Raw genomic sequence first — 19,028 nt, 5'->3', positions numbered from 1 at the left:
CCAGTCGAATTTAAGAGGTTAGCTTCTCTGACCTTCACTCCCTCTGGGAAAAGGATGATTTCACCTGCCCCCTCTCCTGTTTCGAGTTCAGAGGAGCCCCCTGCCCTCTGCCCCCACTAGGGTCAGAACTGGAGGGAGAGGCATTAAGCATTGCCAGAAATAAAAGGAGATGGAGAAAAGAGGTGTTTCCAGAGTTTCTCTCCTGGACGGAAGAGCGTGTTGGCTGAAGTACGTTAGCAAGCGATCAGGGATGAGTAGAGGTCATGGAGACCTTGCTAGGGAGGATCGATCTGGTTCCCTGTGGGGCTCCCTTTGGCCAAGTGGGGGTGGTGTGAGTCTGGGGTGGGCACTGGGTCTCCCGAGCCCCAAGGGCTGCCTGCAGGGTCCCCCACTCTGTCCTCCCCAGGCAGTGTGCAGCCTCTCCCAACAAGGCATGTCACAGGCATGTGTACCGGGAAGGTAAATGCAGGGGTGTGAAGATGTCAGTTTTGCTGATGGCACTTTGCTGAGCCAGCCCATTGTTCCCTCAGGCTAGTGGCGGGGGTGGGGTGGGGGTGGGGGGTGGGGGGCACTGCTTCCTTCCTCAGCTGCCCAAGTAGGCGGGAGGGGTGGGGATTAACCAATGGTGCTGTGTCCACTATGTTCACAGGCTGACCCAGCCCTTGTCCCCTGCCCCTGGGTCTCACCAGAAGCCAGGATCTGTGGCCTCTGGCTGGCCTCATGCCCCTCTAGGTGGTCAAAGTCCCTTTCTTTCATTTTCATTTTCCCTGCTCAGCCATGCATGGTTGAGACTGATGTCCCCCGAGCACTGGAATTTGGGGTCTAGGGTATCCCTGGAGTTAGTGCTGACTGACACACACACCACACTAACACTGAGTTTATATTAACGACAACCTCGGGGCGCCTGGGTGGCTCCGTCGGTTGGGCGTCCGACTTCGGCTCAGGTCACGATCTCACCATCCGTGGGTTCAAGCCCCGCGTCGGGCTCTGTGCCGACAGCTCGGAGCCTGGAGCCTGCTTCTGATTCTGTGTCTCCCTCTCTCTCTTCCCCTCCCCTGCTCAAGCTCTGTCTCTGTCTCTCTCAAAAAAATAAACATTAAAGAAATACTAATTATATATTAATGACAAGCTTCCAGTTGATGCCTGCAGAAGCCGTCTGGGCCAAGGGACAGTTACTGTATCAATTACTGACCAATGTGGTGGCATTCAGTTACTCCCAAATCCCACCAAACAAAGGGCATCAAACCTACCTAATATAGGCCCATCTAAAAGGAGGCCGCACCCGGGGAGGGCTCAGTTCTCTCCCCTGTCAGCAAGTATTTCTCTTGGGACCACTTTCATTATCTTGTCAGCACTCGGGGGAGTCACAAGACTCTCAGGTTTATTTAGCTGTTGGTTTAAAGCCGCTTGTGTCCGTAAAGGGATCCCAGGTCTTGAATCATTTGCCAAACATCTGGTGCCCTGTACTTTCCCTAGACTTCGGACTCAAATACACTGGAAGTGGTCAGTACAACACAGGGAGCGGGCGAGCAAGCTCGGACCCCCGTGAGTGAACTGGCAAACTGGTCTTGTTTCTGATCCCATCAGAAGATGGATGGGCAGACCCCAGAAGGCGCCCTCCCCTCCAGACCCCCAAAGGAACGCCTGCTGCCCGCCCCTCCCCTTCCCCTCCACCCGCCTCCCCCCCCCCCCCCCCCCCGGCTCAGGTACCTGAAGAAGTATGGCCAGAAACCTCTTCTCAGCCTCATTGCGGCCATAGCACTGGAAGCTATGTGTGTAGAGCGAGTACACGTAGCCATAGAGGGACACCTTCATGATATGGCTGCTGTTCAGCCCCACCTTGTCTCCGGCCGCGAAGGATATTTGGGTAGAGGCACCACCTAAATCCAGGGCACCTGTGGTCTCCACTCCGTTTGGATGCACCCACATATGCCACAGGTTCTTCTGCACGGTGGGGAAAGGAAACGAGAGAAAAGGCCAGAGGCACCATCTCTGTTTGCCCGGGACTCTCCACCCAAGGCCCAGCTCTTTTCGCTAAGAAGTCTGACATGAGCATCTGGAGGCCAAAACGCTCTTTTATTTCAAGGGTGGTGAACTCACATGCTTCCAGGGGCTAGACAGGCAACATAAACGAATGAGGTAGGTTAGGTGGGGACGACAGGGAAGGTTAGGTGGGGGACTGTGGCAAACTGGGGACCGCACGAGCCACGTTCCGTTCCGGTCTAGCCACACTCTTCCGGTTGGTTATTGCCAACGTGAGCCCACTGGGACCAGTGCTTCCAGCTTTTGCGGGTTGTGGGGGTCAGGGAAAGCTAGAAATGTGGATTTGTATGTGACGTTTCTTCGTGTGTGTGTGTGTGGGTGTGACATTTCTAAAATATGAACTGTTGGCAATCAACTAAAATTTAAGAATATATTTGAGGGGGAACAAGATAGGTGTTGGGCTGGATAAGGCTCACGTCCTCTGTAACATGGTGACTGTCCCTTGGGGTCGGCTTTTCTTTGCACAAGGGGCAGGGCAGGGTAAGGGACCCGGGGACACAGGACGGTTCCGAGGGCTCTGGAAGTTCCAGAGGGCTGTGGAGCTTCTTAGAAGAGTCATTCTCCAGCTACCCTTCAAAAAACCCATAGCCTTTAGATTTAGATCCCCCCACCTCCAATTTCTTATGAGCTCGTAAAGTGATGATATTCCCTCTCCCCTGTGCATTTGGTCCTATTTACGATGCAGTGTTTTTGCCCCAGCTCTATGTGTATTTTCTTAGCTATTGTCTCATCGTTGTTTCCTCAATGCAGTATATGATAGGGATGACACAGGACAGATGCCCCTGTCAGCATGCACCTCTGCTTAAGTGACCACCCACAGGGGACGGGGTAGAGAGCAAAATTAAAAACCATGCATTTGTTTTCACACACCTCCAGGAAATTTCCCATTAAATAGTTGGCTGTAATCCATCCATATATCCCTTCCTCTTGCCCAGAAATGATTTGAGCACCCCTAAAATCAAAGGGCTGGGACTTGAAGTAGTTTTGGATGCTGGCAAGGACTTCATTAGCTGCTGTTTCATTCTGTAACCTATGCAAGGCACAGAACACAAAAGGCTGAGTGCCTGGACAAGAGAGTCTTCAAATAATCTCACTCAGGTGAAAAGGCAAACCTCCCCCCCCCTCCGCTGGCAGGGATGATTTTCCAGATGTGTGCAAAACTGGCAACCTTTCGCAGGTCAAAACCTCCCAGGCAACCAAGGCAGATGCCCTTGTTACCTGTCATACCGCCAAGCAGACAAACGGCTTTACGTAAAAACACCCCTTGTTCTCTCCTCCCCTACCTGTTCCTGTCTCGTTCGCTAGCAACCAGCTGATCAAAAGGGCCTTCTGCTTAATCACCATTGCTCTGTCTCAGATCAGCACAGGCAAGGGGGTTGGTGAAGGCATAGGGGTGGCATAAGGAATCCGCTGGGGGCATCATATAGAGGAGCCCTGGCCAGGCCAGAAGGAAGGGGGATCTTTAGGAGGAGGGGGGAAAGAAAGAGGGTTAGGCGTTCAGCAGTCGCTGCTTTGCTCTCAGGGAAGGCTTCATCATGAGGGTATATAACGGCTATCATGGCCGCCATTGGATTGGAATCCATCAGTGCACTGACCCACGGGAAAGTGGAAACATAGTATTCTAATATCACCCATGATGGGGCATTATACTATTGTTCATTGGCTGCCACTTTACCTTATGGAAGCACATTCACTTGGGAGGGTACCTCCCCTTTCATCACGGGGTTAAGAAAACCGGGGCACTGGCTCACTATTGGCTCAAGGAGGAGAAAGAGCCACGCCACAAGCTGAGGTCCATTCTAATTCAGCCACAAGGGATCACTGTTTGGAAAATAATCCAAGAGTCTTCCTAGTTTTATCAGTTCCCCTCCCAGAGGATTCTCATTAAATGCTTTTTCTTTTTTTTTTTTAATAGTTGACTTTTCCCTCAATGGAAACATCAGCTAGATCCTCAGAAGGAATGGATTACCATCAGAAAGTTTTACAAGGAGGAGTTAATATTTAATTTATTCAAATGGGACATTCACTGTTTTCCCAAGTGGCGAACTTCCTATTCCATGGTTTTTGTCAGGGGCTGTAAGTCACAGAGTCTTCTAATTATTCCTCACTGAGAGGAGTGAGAGAAAAAGCAACTAAGAGAAAGTCGGATGCTTTGTTTCCATAAAAAAGGAAAAGGCAGAAGGAAGGCATTTCTGTATCATTTCTTTCAGGTAAACGCAATCATTTTGAAACACCCTGCAGATTCCAAGCGGGGCAAAGAAATGCAACTTTTTCCCACGTTCTGTTCAGTCAACGAGGATAGAGGGATAGAAACAAGGAGAGGAAAACCTCAAGGAACAGGCCCAATCCAACCGAGGGTGCTTCGTGATTTCTTTTAATCATCATGTTAAAGTGGCTCTGTTTGTTTGTTTCTGTGTATCTTCTTTATGCCCACACATATAATTTTATGTTACTGGCACCACAGACAAAGTGGCCTTGAAGCAATATAACTGTCATCTTTGGGGGATAAAGCCTTATTTTCAAAGTTCAGAGCAGGCTTTACCCTGGGTAGATTTAAGTTTGATTTTTTTAAAAAAAAAACTATTTTTCTTGGGGCGCCTGGGCGGCTCAGTTGCTTGAGTGTCTGGCTCTTAATTTCGGCTCAGGTCATGGTCTCAAGGTTCGTGAGTTTGAGCCCCACGTCAGGCTCTGTGCTGACCATGCAGAGCCTACTTGAGATTCTCTGTCTCCCTCTCTCTCTCTCTCTCTCTCTCTCTCTCTCTCTCTGCCGTTCCCCTGTGAGCTCTCTCTCTCTCTCTCTCTCTCAAAAATAAATAGACATTAAAGAAAAAGAAATATATTCTCTTAAAAAATAAAAATAAAAACTATTTTTCCTTTATTTCAAGGTCAAGGAGCTACAATAATGGGGAAAAAAGAGAGATCGAAAGGGCACTTGAACACAGTGAACTGGGCTCAAAGTCATGGCTACAAATCTAGAAGGAACTGCTAAATTGAATGAAATGAGCTGTTTGTTTCCTAATAGCTGCAAAGGCTTTGCCTGAAGTGACGTGCAGAAATTCCACTAATTTTTTTAGAGGGAGAAGAGGGGCAGAGAATCCTAAGCAGACTCCACATCAGTGTGGAGCCTGACATGGGGCTCGATCTCACAACCGTGAGATCGTGAGTGGAGCTGAAATCAAGAGTTGGACGCTTAACTGACTGAACCACCCAGGCGCCCCAGTGAAAAACCACTCTTGTAAAGCAGATTGCAGCGAGATCGTGTACGTGAGTAGACGCCACGTAACTGTGGGTCGCACTTAGGATGGCTGCTAGCACACCGGGGTCAGAAGACCAGGCATCCAAAACTGTTTTTACTTTTCTAAAAATTTAGAGGTATACCCCATGGGATTTCATGTCACCTGCCTTTTTTTCCCCAGAGTTCTCGGGAAAATCACCAAGGTGGAAGGAATCCCTTTCAGCGTAGTCTCTTTCTGGGTATTAAAATAAAGACTAAAAGCATCCCAACTTTTAAAGCCTAAATGTATGGCAGAATATGGGCTTCTTTCTTTCGGATTTGTCCCCAGGCAGAGAGTTACATTCTTGGCAAGGCTCAACACATTCTTAATTTCGGTCAGATGGGCTCCGTGGGGCCACCCCAGCCCTTACCTCAGCAAGCGCATCCCCGCCGTGGCCCCCAGGTAAATGCGGGTGGATCTATGGAGGTGGGCTGGAATCTGCCCCTGGACTTTTTGCATGCAATCCTCAAAGGCTTTGGGCACATCTCGGGGGTTTTTCCCATAGCTGGAGATCCCAGAGCCTGAGGAGCAAGCAGTCAGCACTTCTTAGCATTCCCAGGAACCAACAAGAGCACTACAACTTCGAAATAAACACCAAATCGGCTTTGGGAAGCAGTGGGTTCGAGTGGGGGGTTGAAAACAGGTGGAGGTGCTAAGTCCCGTGTGGTCACACTGAAGTGTCAACTCCCCAAATACAGAAGGAAGGAATTACAAAAGTGAAAACATGAAACAGGATCTGCTTAAGAAAAAGGTCTCATTACGGAAATTTCAAACATCAATATAAGTAGGGAAGAAGGTATAATGGACCCCCTTGTATCCACCTCCCAGCTCTCACAATGATCACCTCTGGTGTCGTCTGTTCTCTCTCCCCACAGAACGAACTGCAGAGATGGTATTATTTCATTCTTTTTTTTTTTTAATTTTTTTTTTAACGTTTATTTATTTTTGAGACAGAGAGAGAGCACGAACGGGGGAGGGGCAGAGAGAGAGGGAGACACAGAATCTGAACCAGGGTCCAGGCTCTGAGCTGTCAGCTGTCAAACTCGGGAACAGAGAGATCACGACCTGAGCCAATGTCAGATGCTCAACTGACTGAGCTACCCAGGCGCCCCTAAAGATTTCATTTTTAAGTGATCTCTACATACCACGCAGGGCTCGAACCTACAACTCCAAGATCGAGAGTCACATGCTCCACTGACTGAGCCAGCCAGGTGCTCTAGTAAATTCACTTCTTCACAGAATTTCCACCCAATGGGTTTTGAGACACAGTAAAAGGTGGGACAGGAAAAATGAAACAAAAATTCAAATCTATTCCATGTGTTCAAACATAGAGGGGAAAAAAGGAATCTTGTCATGATTTATCTTCAGGAAACGTTGTGGCATAACTATATGTAATTTAAGATGTTATCCTAAACATTAAATATGAAAGAATACCAAAAAGTCCACGTTTATCAACGTCAACAAGAAATAACACAGCTAGAGAGACCTATAACTCAAACAAACCCATGACAGGGTTCCTCAGCTTGGTCAGAAATCTCCATGAAGCTGAAATGAACGATCACAGAAAGACTTGAAAGTAGGGTTAGGCAAGAATTCTTTTTTTTTTTAATTTTTTTTTAACGTTTATTTATTTATTTATTTATTTATTTATTTGGTTTTTTTTGTTTTTTTTTTTATTTATTTTTGGGACAGAGAGAGACAGAGCATGAACGGGGGAGGGGCAGAGAGAGAGGGAGACACAGAATCGGAAACAGGCTCCAGGCTCCGAGCCATCAGCCCAGAGCCCGACGCGGGGCTCGAGCTCACGGACGCGAGATCGTGACCTGGCTGAAGTCGGACGCTTAACCGACTGCGCCACCCAGGCGCCCCAAACGTTTATTTATTTTTGAGACAGAGAGAGACAGCATGAACGGGAGAGGGTCAGAGAGAGGGAGACACAGAATCTGAAACAGGCTCCAGGCTCTGAGCTGTCAGCACAGAGCCCGACGCGGGGCTCGAACTCACGGACTGCGAGATCATGACCTGAGCCGAAGTCGGCTGTTTAACCGACTGAGCCACCCAGGCGCCCCAGGCAAGAATTCTTTTAAAGCAGTGTGAGCGCCTGCCTGCTATTAACGCCTGTAGAAATGAACAGAACCAAATTCTAGTTAAGGTGCCTGTTTTCTCCATATTCATCTTTTCCCTCCCTCTCGCCCTCCCCCCACCTCTCTCTTTTTCTCTCCCAGTTTGTTTGAATTAGAGTCCAAATAAATTCCACCCGTTCCAGTTGGCTTGTGTGTCTCTTGAGTCTCTCTTTTTTAAAAGATTATTTATTTATTTTGAGAGAGAGAGAGAGCGTGCACGCATGCACAAGTGGAGGAGGGGAAGAGAGAGAGAGAGGGAGAGAGAGAGAATCCCAAGCAGGCTCTGCACAGCCAGGGCACAGCCCCATGCAGGGCTCAAACTCATGAATCCCGAGATCATGACCTGAGCCGCAATCAGACGCTTAACCGACCGAGCCGCCCAAGGCGCCCGGGCTCTACTTTCAAAATACCTCTCAAATCTGAGCACTTCCTCCCCTCCCTCCCCAGCACTGTTCTAGATCAGTTTCTGCACGTTGCCACTACCCCCGTTTGGGGCCGGACAGTTCTTTGCTGTGGGGCCGTCCTGCGCACTGCGCAATGTTTAGCCGCATCCCGGGCCACCACTAGATGCCAGCAGTATCCCCAACCCCAGTGGGGACAACCAAAAATGTCCCCAGACATTGTTAAATGTTCTCTGGGGAGCAAACTCGCCCCACGCTGACAAGTACAGTCTCGGCCAGACCACCGTCACGTCATAACTTCATGACATCATAACTTCATGACGTCATAATAGCCCTGGTGACCCTGCTTCCGGTCGCAGCCTCTGACTCCACGTTCTACATCCAGAATGCTCCGTGAAACGTAGAGGTCATATCCATGTTAGTCCCCTGACCAGAATCTCCTAGTGGCCTCCCAGTATAGTCCGAGGAAGCCGCATGTGAGCACAAGTCAGACGCCTCACTGCAGCTCAGGGCCTCCGCGAGCTGGCCTTGGCCGAAGTTCTGGCCTCATCTCTCACCTTTCGTCCTCTTATTCATCCTGCCCCAACCACAATGGCCCCTCTGCCTTTCCTAGAATACGCCGAGCGGCTTCCACCCCTGGCCTTCTCCCTTGCCGGGCCCTCTGTTCAGCACATTCTTCCCTCAAAAATGTGTATGGCTCACACTCTTGCACTTTGCCTCTGTGCAACTGTCCCCTCTTTGTCCTTCCCTGATGATCCTGTCAAAAACAGCAGGACCGCTCTCTGTCTGCCTACCTCGCTGCTTTCTCCGTACAGCACTTCTCCCTGACGTGTTTCATACCCACTTATTTCTGATCTATCGCCTCGATTCGAATGCAAGTTCCACAACAGCACAGACTTTGTATATTTTATTTATCTATTTATTTACCTTTTATTTTTAATTTATTGTTATCTACTTTTTTTTAAGTTTTTATGTTTATTTTTGAGAGACAGAGAGTGCGTGAGCAGGGGAGGGGGAGCGAAAGGGAGACACAGAATCGGAAGCAGGCTCCAGGCTCTGAGCTGTCAGCACAGAACCCGACGCGGGGCGCGAACTCATGAACGGTGAGATCATGACTTGAGCCGAAGTTGGATGCTTAACCGACTGAGCCGCCCAGGTGCCCCTATTTTTTATTCACTTTTAAATAAGCTCTGTGCCCAATGTGGGGCTTGAACTCATGACCCCAAGATCAAGAGTCAGATGCTCCACCGACTGAGCCAGCCCGGTGCCCCTGTATATTTCAGTTTGGAATCCCCAGCACGAACAGTTACCGGCAAACAGTTGGCACTCAATACATATTTATGAGATAAATGAATCAATCAGCCAATGAGATTTTCAAACCAGTATGAAACTCTATACTAAGGGGATCATGCAGTTCAATCTGGATCAGCCAGAGCTGGTCTCTGGAAAGGGACTGGTTAGGAACCTTGCTGGAATGTCAAAACTTGGGGTATCTGAGCATGTCACCTGAGACCTATTTGCATAAGGTCCCATAAGCCTCCTAGAGGGAAGACGGGATTGGGCTCATGGGATCCTGGGATTCACAACCCTAAGAAAGGAGGGTTGGAACTGCTATTCCAATCTGGAGAAAGGCGGCTGGACAGATGACACAAAACTTACTCGAGGATATGTACCCAAGCAAAGGATGCTTTCAAAACTGTAATGGCCAGGTCCCCAAAGCAACTCCTTAAGGCATTTCAACGGAGGAGATGGCTACACTTAGGCCCCAGTAGAGTTCAAGCACTGGTTTAAAGGGAACACGTGAATGTCCTTTGTGGGAGGAGATAGCAGCAGGCTTTAGCACCGCACACTGGGAAAGACAGGAGGGGCGTGTAGGGGACCGGTGCCCTCCAGGGAATGGCTTTACGACAAGCAGCCAGAGCTTCAGACACCAGCATGGGGACCAGCAGCTAAGGCAGCACCCGGTGAACTCAGGAAAACAGCGGCAAGTGAGGAGTGATGATACTCACCAGGTCCCTCCTCGCCCACAAGAAAGAAATCTCCAAGAGCCTGGGTATCTGGGAAACACTGCAGGGCAAGCAAGCGTTCACCACCCCCTCAGACTGGCCAAGGCAGGGGAGCCCTGGGAAATTTGCAACTGGGAAACCAGAAACCCAAATTATCCTTGGAGAAGCCACGTGTCTTCAAGGCGATGGCACTTGCCAAACTTCAACTCTGTATTTTGCGATTTAGTTTGTGGTCTTCTGGTCATTTGGAGTATATATATGGATCCCTGAGGCTACTACGATCAAAGAGAAGACTCATTTATGGATATGATGTGGGCTCCATGACCCTGCCCCTCCCCTAAATCACATCCTGGGTGGCCAAGGGCCCCTCCCATGAAGGTCACATCTACCCCTACAGCCAGAAGATCATCAGGACTGACTTGGCTGAATTGCTCTCCGGGTCTAAAGACAGATCTGGACAGACTAACTTTGTGGCAAGAATATCCAGGAGCTCTAAACCGTGCCATGAATAATAATAGCTAACACTTACTAAGTGCTTACCATGTGCATTTGCTACCTGCTTTACACATATCATGTCATTGAATCTTCACATGATTCCCAGGGGATGGGCATTACTATTCTCATGCTTCGTATTTTAGAGATGAAGAGGTCAAAACTCAGAGAGGTCAGAAACATCTCAGGAACTCACACAGGAGGGATGAGGTGACGTCTTAACGACTGCCCTACACGACCCTCTCTTTTCTGGAAGTGGCTGGTCTCACCTTTCAAAATGAACATCCTGCTGCCCTCTTTCACGCTTGAAGGGGAGGAGATGGCTCAGAAGTGAGGACAGCAGAGAGGCGATCTCCGGCTGAGCTCCGAGCAAGGCCGTGGCCACCCGTGTCTTGTGGATAACAACGCAATCGGTACTCAGAAAACATCCGAGTGCCCCGTTGTGAGAGAGGCCAGGCAGACGCCCCTTCAAATAAAGGCTTAGGGTCTCTGCTGTCCGCTCCTTCATGGTTTGCCTTAGCTGCAGACAGCTGCCTTGCTCAACGTCTTGCTCTTCCCAGGATGCCGCCATCCAACAACTGAGGGCAACGGGGGTGTCGCAGCCCAGCCAACTTGGGCCATGCAAGATAACTGATCACCCGGAGCTCCGTCAGGCCCGTGTGGCAGTGTGACTTCTCTTTCTGGCCAGTCCTCCTTCTCCCTTCCCCCCACAGGTATGGATCTCTCACAGTTACCTTGCATCCCAAACTCTATCTCAATATCCGCTCATCGACAACCTAACCTGGACACCTAGGTACCGGGGTAGGTGAGCTCCTGGCTGCCCTCCATTGAAAGGCAGATGATCAGAATTCGCCCTGTTATTCAAAGATCTCTGTTAGCCTCCCTGTGGGAAAGGCTAATTCTGCTTCCCAGCTTTTTCAATGCCATGACCCCCAGAGATGATTATCTTTGGGCAGATCATGGAGGCAAATGGAGGAGGCTGCTTGGGGCCGGGGGAACCTGTCCAGGGTCTCTAACCTGTTGTCCGTGGGCTGAGGGTATACCTCAGTAACACATTCAGGATGTGTTAACATCCTGGTCAGGAAGCTCCAGGCCAAGTCAGAGATCATGATGCTCTGGAGAGGATGGTTTTTAGAAAGGCACACACATAAGGGATGGATCACTGGGTTCTACTCCTGAAACCAACACTACACTGTGTTTGAATTTAAATACATAATTTATTTAAACAATAAGTTATTTAAATAAATACATTTAAAAGAATAAAAAGGCACACACAGACACACACACACTAACTGGGGTTGGTTATGTGTACCAAAGACTTAATTGTGGGGTATTTGAGGCTCAGTCGGTTAAGTGTCTGACTCTGGGTTTCAGCTCAAGTCATGATCTCACGGTTTGTGGGTTCGAGCCCCACACTGGGCTCTGCACTGCCAGTGTGGAGCCTGCTCAGGATTCTCTGTCTCCCTCTCTCTCTGCCCCTCCCCCCACTCGTTCTCTCTTTCTCCCCCCCCCTTCTCAAAAATAAATAAACCTTAAATATAAAAGACAAGATTATAAAACTTTCACTGAAGGATATCTTTATGATCTCAGGCTAAAGGATTTCTTAAATACACAAGAGCAAAACCATAAAAGAGAAGACTGATAATTGTGCCTACATAAAAAGAACTCCTATTCACCAAAACACACAATGAAGAGACTTAAAAAGACAAATCATTAGCTGTGAGGAAATATGAGAACAACATAATAATAATGCTAGCTGGGCACTCATATTCACAATATGTATAAAGAACTCCGGGGGCGCCTGGGTGGCTCAGTCGGTTAAGTGACCGACTTTAGCTCAGGTCATGGTCTCACGGTTCATGGCTTCGAGCCCCACGACGGGCTCTGTGCTGACAGCTCAGAGCCTGGATCCTGCTTCGGATTCTGTGTCTCCCTTTCTCTACACCCCTCCCCCACTCATGCTGTGTCTCTCTCAAAATAAATAAACCTTAAAAAAAAAAAAAAAGAACCCCAATGAGTCAATGAGAAAAAGTCAAGAATAGGAATTTCACAAAACCAGAAATGATCATGTGACATATAAATATAAAATACATAAGCATATTTATAACTTATAATGTTATAAGTAAATTAAAATATAAATATACTCAACCTTATCGCTTCCATAATCATGGAAACACAAATGCCCATCAACAGGGAAGAACGTATGAGCTTCCTCTCCTCCCTATTAACACACATGGATCTTAAAAACCCGACGCCCGTAAATGAAGCAAATTACAGAATAAATGTTGACTCCATTTATGTGTATACATGTTTGATCCCGATTTCAAAAGCAGGAAAAACTAAACGCATAAGGATGAAACTGTAAGAAGGACAAAGGAAACAGTGAATGTAAAATTCAGGCTATGTTGGGGAGGGTCATTAAAGATGCCGAGAATGTTCTGTCTCAAGGGCGGGCATCTCTCAGGCCAAATCCAGTTCATCACCTTTTTTTTTTTTTTGCACAGCCCGTGGGCTAAGACCGTTTTTACAATTTTAAATACTAGGGAAAAAATTAAAAGAATATGTTGTGACACTTGAAAACTATATGAAATTCAAAATTTCAGGGTCTATAAATCAAGCTTTACTGGACCCGAGCCATGGCCGTCTGGTTATGCCTTGTCCATCTATCTCTACCACCGCCAACCCCCACCCTGACATACACGGCCAATTAGAATACAATTCCCCTACTGGAATACAATTTTCCACGACTCCCTCATGTTTCTGCATGTCCTACGAGCAGAAGTCTCGACTGCCTTTGCTCCGGATTATACTTTCAAGGCTCAGAAGATAGAGACAGTGTTTCCCCCCAGGTCAAGAGGCAGGCATTATAAATGTCTCAGATTCCCTAATCTCGGGGTTCCTCTTCTGTAATACGACCCACCGTGCGAGCAGATACTATCTGGCCCTCCTTACATCACCTGGTGCAAAGTGAAACTCAGAGAACCAGCACAAGAAAATGCTGATACTCTGCCTACTGCTAGTGCTGTGAGTAAGAAACCATCCTTTGTTCTGACCCAGGAGACTTGTGCCTTCCGTCAGCATTCAAGCAAGTGTGGCAGGGTAAAATCTCACACCACGCACCGCCATGTTTTAGACATGAGAAAACTGAAGCCCAGAGGAAGGGGGTGACTGGCCCAAGGTCACTGCATGGATGGGGAGTGCCACTACCATTGGATGACATATGTTCCTGACGCCCAGTGCAGTGCTCATTCCTGCCTCCAGGCAGCTTCTTGGGATCCCTCCAGGCCTCCCAAGGCCCTTAGGACTCTCCCTTGCTTCCCTTTGGGCCTCCTGCACACAGTCCGGGCCTTACCTTTCACACTACACTTGAAGGTCTGACTGACCACTCCAGTATTATTCTCCTTCTCCGCTGGCCACTGATAGACGTAGACGGTGGTTCTGGAAGACCCGGCATCGAGCACGATTCCGTACTGAACAAAAGGGGGAAGGGAGAGTCAGAAATGGGCTGGGCCTCTCTGAGGACTCTTTTCCAATGGGCCACCGAGAACTCCGAATACTCTCCAGAGGGTAATCCACACTGCTTCATTTGGGGAGGGGCTGACCAAGGGAAAAAACCGAGTTTCTCCAAACCAACTTTGTCTCCTTGGGCTGTGGGGGAAGGGGATGGGGATGGGGTGGGTCAGGTGTTCTGGGGCATGGTTCTCACTCTTGGCCCACATTAGAATCACCTGGGGAGTTTTGGAAACTCCCAGGGCCAAGGCCACATCCCAGACCCATTAAATCAGAATCTCCGGGAGTGGACCCAGGCATCGCAGTTTCTAAAGCTCCCTTGGTGATTCCAATATGCCGCCAAGGTTGAAAATTAATACTCCGAGGATCTTACTTGTTCCCTGATTCTTCCTCTTCCAGACCTCTGAGGTGGGGGGACAGAAGCCACCTGGGCCTCAGGAGGGAAACGAAAATAGTCAGTCGCCTGCTGCCCTCTGTTCTTCAAACTTCCAGGCCAATAAGCCTGAAGTAAATATGGGAAATTCTCACAAGGGTGACACACGTCAGTACCTGCACTGGCCTGCAGAATGAAGGTATTCACAATTCAGGAGAAAAACCCCAAAATGCCAACTAACGCTGACATACTGTCCCCCTTTGGTAACACGGTACATGGACAGACGGGGGGGGGGGGGGGGGTCTGCCAGAGCAGTGCCAGGACTAGCTGTGCTCAGGAGAGCAGGCTAGGAGTCCTGGACCAGGTCCCCACCTTGAGGCAGGCACCAGGAAGCTTCCTCCCCTGAGGGTGTGGCCCAGCCCAGGCCCTGGACCAAGCCTGAGCAGGAAAGGGCATGCGTTAGCAGCCTACGGGGATTGGAATGAGTAATGCTGACCTAGGTCAGTATGTGCGTGGGCCCCGAGTCAGCCCAGGGCAGTGGAGGCTTCTGGAGCTTTTCTCCAATTCCACTGCTGTTGGGTTAAGCTAGCTGGTCTCAGGGAGGAAGATGAATTTGGGTTCTGGAAGCAGGTCGAACTCAGACGGATGCTTGCTTGCTTTGCGACCCTAGGTAGCAAGAGGCCTAACGTCTCTGGGTTTCCTCATGGGCAGACGACTTAACTTGCAGAAGTAAACAGACCCTATGCCTAACACTCGTGGCTGCTCAATAAACACAGGTGATATGGAAAGATCAACAAAGCAAAATAAACAAAACCACAAAGACAAGAGGAAAGAGAAGTAAATAACACCCCTCAAATCCCACTATTGTTATAACACCTGGTTATACATCTTTTCTAATGGCCGCCTGTGCATACAGCTACATATATGAAAATGCGGTCAGACATATGTTTTCAATTCAACCCAGGATTATACTGTACGTAGACTTTTCCAACGCTCTGTTCTTACATAAAAAGTGTATCATGTACATCTCTCGCCGCCAATAAAAATACTGATATCGCTTTCAATACATTCCCCACCTCTTCCGTGAGATGTACAATAATCCATTTAACCAATTCCCTGATGCTAGCCATTTGGGAGGGCTCCAGCTTTCTACTATCAACAAACGCTTGTTTCATTTGAAACAAGGGGACCGAATAAAAACGGGTGGCCCTAGCTCCTCAATCGCAGCTTTCCCATTATATTGAGACGGAACATCCTGCGTCCGTCGGTATTTGAACTTAGACACCCTCCTAATCTCAGCCTTCAGTCTGACGAATGCTGACGGGGATCCTGACATGACACCCCCCGGGGGAACAAGGAAGGCATTGTTCACAGCCTGCTCACCCGGAGATTAACGCACAGGTGGCACTGAAGGAAACCGGGCACTCAAGCGATCTGAGCCTCCCTACCAGTCCGATTTCTCTCCTCCCTCCTGCTGCCGACCCCCCACCAGCCCAGCACCGGCCCCTGGCCCCTCCACACTGGATCCTGACTACAGAAGGGAGCACACGTGAGCAACCACTCCACAGGGTCCCCACCCTCCCCAGATCTTCTGGATCCCAGCTCTTCACAAAGAGTGCGTTTTCCCTGTGAAGGAGGCTTGGGGCTACTGTGCCAAGCTCAGGAAGGAGGAAGAAGGGCCATTTTCACGTTCATCGTCATCCCAGCTGGCATCCAATTTTCACCAAGGTGGGAGCAGCTGGCCCTCCCCTCGGGCACCTGCCGGATGTGCTGACAGGGACCAGCCCTGAGCCCGGGGCTACTCCTGAGGACTAGGTATCCACCCCACCACTGATTGCTGACGTTTTCCAAAGTGGAAAAGTTGGTCTTTTCGAGAGGTCCCTTACCTAAATCAGCGGAACTCAATGTGGTTTGATGGAGTGGGTGGGATGGGGACTGATTTCATTCAGTTCAGCTGGGCAGTGAGTAACCCCCTGTCCAACGCAGTGTCAGAAAAGAACGTGGCTTGAATGTAGAACTGAAGACACACTCAGTGGGTTAACCAAAAGGAAACAGTCTTCCGTGAGAACCCCATGATCCAAAACTTAAGGGATGTGTGAGCTTCTAACAAAAGCAAAAGTCGTAAGAACAGTTTTCTTAGATTTGTTATTAGCACTATCATCATCATCCATCATCATCCCTCTCGGCATAATAAGAGGGATCCTAGTAGTAATACACATTTGTGGAGCACTTCTAATATGCCAGGCATTGCCCAAAGTGCTGTAGTGTTGCATCTACAGGGCAGGTGTGGTCATCCTTCCCACTTGACATATGGGGAAACTGAGGCTCACAGAGGTAAAGCATTGCCCACCGTCACAGACTTGGGCCCGAGCTTGGTTCTAACTGGCCATCAGACCTCTACACACAGCCCCCATGCTTTCACTGAGTTCCAAGGAAACCAGGTCTAACAGGGTTGACTGTTTAGTAATAAGGTGCCTAGGGTGCCTCGGTAGCGAGTCGGTCGAGCACCCAATTTTGGCCCAGGTCCTGATCTCACAGTCTGTGAGTTCGGGCCCCGCATTGGACTCTCTGCCGTCAGCTCGGAGCCTGCTTCAGATCCTCTTCCCCTCCCCCCCTCTCTGCCCCTCTCCCACTCACATGAACACACACTCTCTCTCTCTCTGTCTCTCAAAAAAAAAAAAAAAAAAAGATGCCTGGTGCATAGAGCAGACTTTCTTTGTTCAGACAAAAAGTCCCTCAAAAGCAAGCTTGTAGCTAAGTAGTATGCAGACCTGACTACAGAGGAGGTGGACCGATGTGATGAAGAAGCCACATCTGTCTGGAAAGGAAGAAACTAATTATCCAACTTTCACTCTCTAAGGGGTAACCAGGAAGGGCCACAAGGCACCAGAGATCCGGGCTGATGACTGATAACCAATGAGGGTTACAAGGGAATGTTTTTTTGTTTGTTTGCTTGTTTTTGAGAGACAGACCGAGAATGCAAGTGGTGAAGGACAGAGAGAGAGGGAGAGAGAGAATCCCAAGCGGATTCTGCACTGTCAGCGCAGAGCCCAAGGCGGGGCTTACACCCACGCAGCATGAGATCGTGACCTGAGCCAAAATCAAGAGTCGGACGCTTAACCGACTGAGTCACACAGGTGTCCCTACAAAGGAATGGTTTTAGCACAGCCTGGTCTCGTGGTTGTGCTTTGAAGAATAACGGCCAAGCACGGGAGTGTGACTCAATATGGGGATCTCATGTGACCTGAGCGGGACTACGTAGGCCCCTCTTGGACACTGATGTCCTGTGGCTGCAAGGGGCAGTGGCAATGGGGTACTGATCATACTGGACTGAGAAACTCCAGGGCTTCTAGACAGTTGTGATTGGGGCTGGGGAGGGAGAAGTCTCGAGAGGAAGAGATTGGACTTCATGAGAAGGAAGCAGGTGGGGGGCTGAGTGAAAAATAGAAGTGATGCCACCATGTTTACTCTTCAGGCTGGTGGAGCAGGTTGGACCAGAACAATGAAAATGGCACTGGGGACGCGTTGACCCTTGACTGAGTTTTGATAGTTCTGCTCTTAAACTCTGATAGACCAAGGTTAGGTAAGCCAAGGTTGCATGTAATAGCCAGCTATCATGACTTTTCATTAGGGTCTTAAGGAAAATTCCAGCCCACCCCCACCCCCCACAGGCCATTGTGGAGCCGGCCCTCGTAACCGACTGTCATCTTTACACAGAGGCAAAACAACGTTCAAGGTTATGAAAACACAAACATAACAACGTAAAAGCCCTTGAATTCATTCAGCTTCACTTCCACAACTGCCCTTCCCACCCCTGGCACACACCGAAGAGCCAAACACAAGAGGCTTGTCCTCAACCTGAGAAGGGCTGCAGGTGGAATGTTCTTTCAAGTGGCCGTTCTGCTCCCGGTACCCCCGGCTCAGAACATCTGTCTTTTCTCACATTTAATCCACCCAGCTAAGCAGAATGAGTCCTCTGAGTCAACATTCCAAGGTGATACAACTTCTCGTCCCCTGCAACTGTGACTGGGGCCTGGCAGCGCGATTCTGAGCAGATTACAGGTCCCCTCTTTGAACGAACTGTCTGCTAATTGGTGAGCGTGGGTCTTCTGGTCCTTCTAAACCCTCGTTCGAGGCCCTGTTTTCTGTTCTCTTTTGTTTCTTAGGTCCCACGTCTGCTATTTCCAGTGTGAGCAACTGTGAGAAGCGATTCACCCTTTCTGCTCCTCCGTTCCCACCCGTGAGTAATCATATCCACGTGGAATAGTCATGGAGGGTTCCCTGCCCACACGCCTCAGGCCTTACCGCTGTGCTGTCCAACCATGCGCTTTCCACGCGTCTAAAGGCTTTCTCTAGTGGCCGAGCCCACCTGAGCATGCGGCATGCCAGAAATACGAGGGGGTTAGCGTCTCCCAGGGAGCAGCCACTCCGCCAATGGCTAGTGGAAGCTGGTCGTGTAAGTATGTCCTTGAGTGGGATACCTGTGAAGCAGGTGTTCCAGATGCCCTTTGGTAGAGGACTCACCTGGGGATGAGTTTTACACTGGCTCCCAGACTGAGAGTCCTCCCCAGGACTGAGCCCCCACTGCCCACAGTGGTAACCTGCTGGGTGGCAGGCCCTCCAGGGGCTGCCTTCCCTCCTGTCTCACCTCCCACCCCCTACCTGTGTTTCCTCGGGTCATTCCCAGATGGCCTGCTTTTACTCACATCTTTGATCAGGGGAACCCACCTGACCCAGGAGCCTGAGACATGTGTGCTCCTCTCTTTCAATGGTAGCCTCCTTACTGCCCTGGGGTCTACTTTTCT

General features: G+C 49.4%; 1 protein-coding gene across 3 annotated transcripts in view; it reads right to left on the bottom strand.

Annotated features, from left to right (window-relative positions):
• ENTPD3 (ectonucleoside triphosphate diphosphohydrolase 3) overlaps positions 1-19,028 on the bottom strand; it is a 37,724-nt gene that overhangs the window by 9,691 nt on the left and 9,005 nt on the right. For all 3 annotated transcript variants that reach the window (XM_047876272.1, XM_047876273.1, XM_047876274.1), the window contains exons 4-7: positions 13,693-13,810; positions 5,689-5,839; positions 2,914-3,073; positions 1,711-1,944 (exon numbers count right to left, since the gene is read on the bottom strand). In XM_047876272.1, the coding sequence (XP_047732228.1) occupies positions 1,711-1,944; positions 2,914-3,073; positions 5,689-5,839; positions 13,693-13,810 (663 nt within the window). The remainder of the gene's footprint in view (positions 1-1,710; positions 1,945-2,913; positions 3,074-5,688; positions 5,840-13,692; positions 13,811-19,028) is intronic.

The sequence above is a fragment of the Prionailurus viverrinus genome, chromosome C2, assembly GCF_022837055.1.
Source record: "Prionailurus viverrinus isolate Anna chromosome C2, UM_Priviv_1.0, whole genome shotgun sequence".
Lineage (NCBI taxonomy): Eukaryota > Metazoa > Chordata > Mammalia > Carnivora > Felidae > Prionailurus > Prionailurus viverrinus.
The sequence above is the reverse complement of the archived record's forward strand: the minus strand, read 5'-3'. Positions and strand labels throughout refer to the sequence as shown.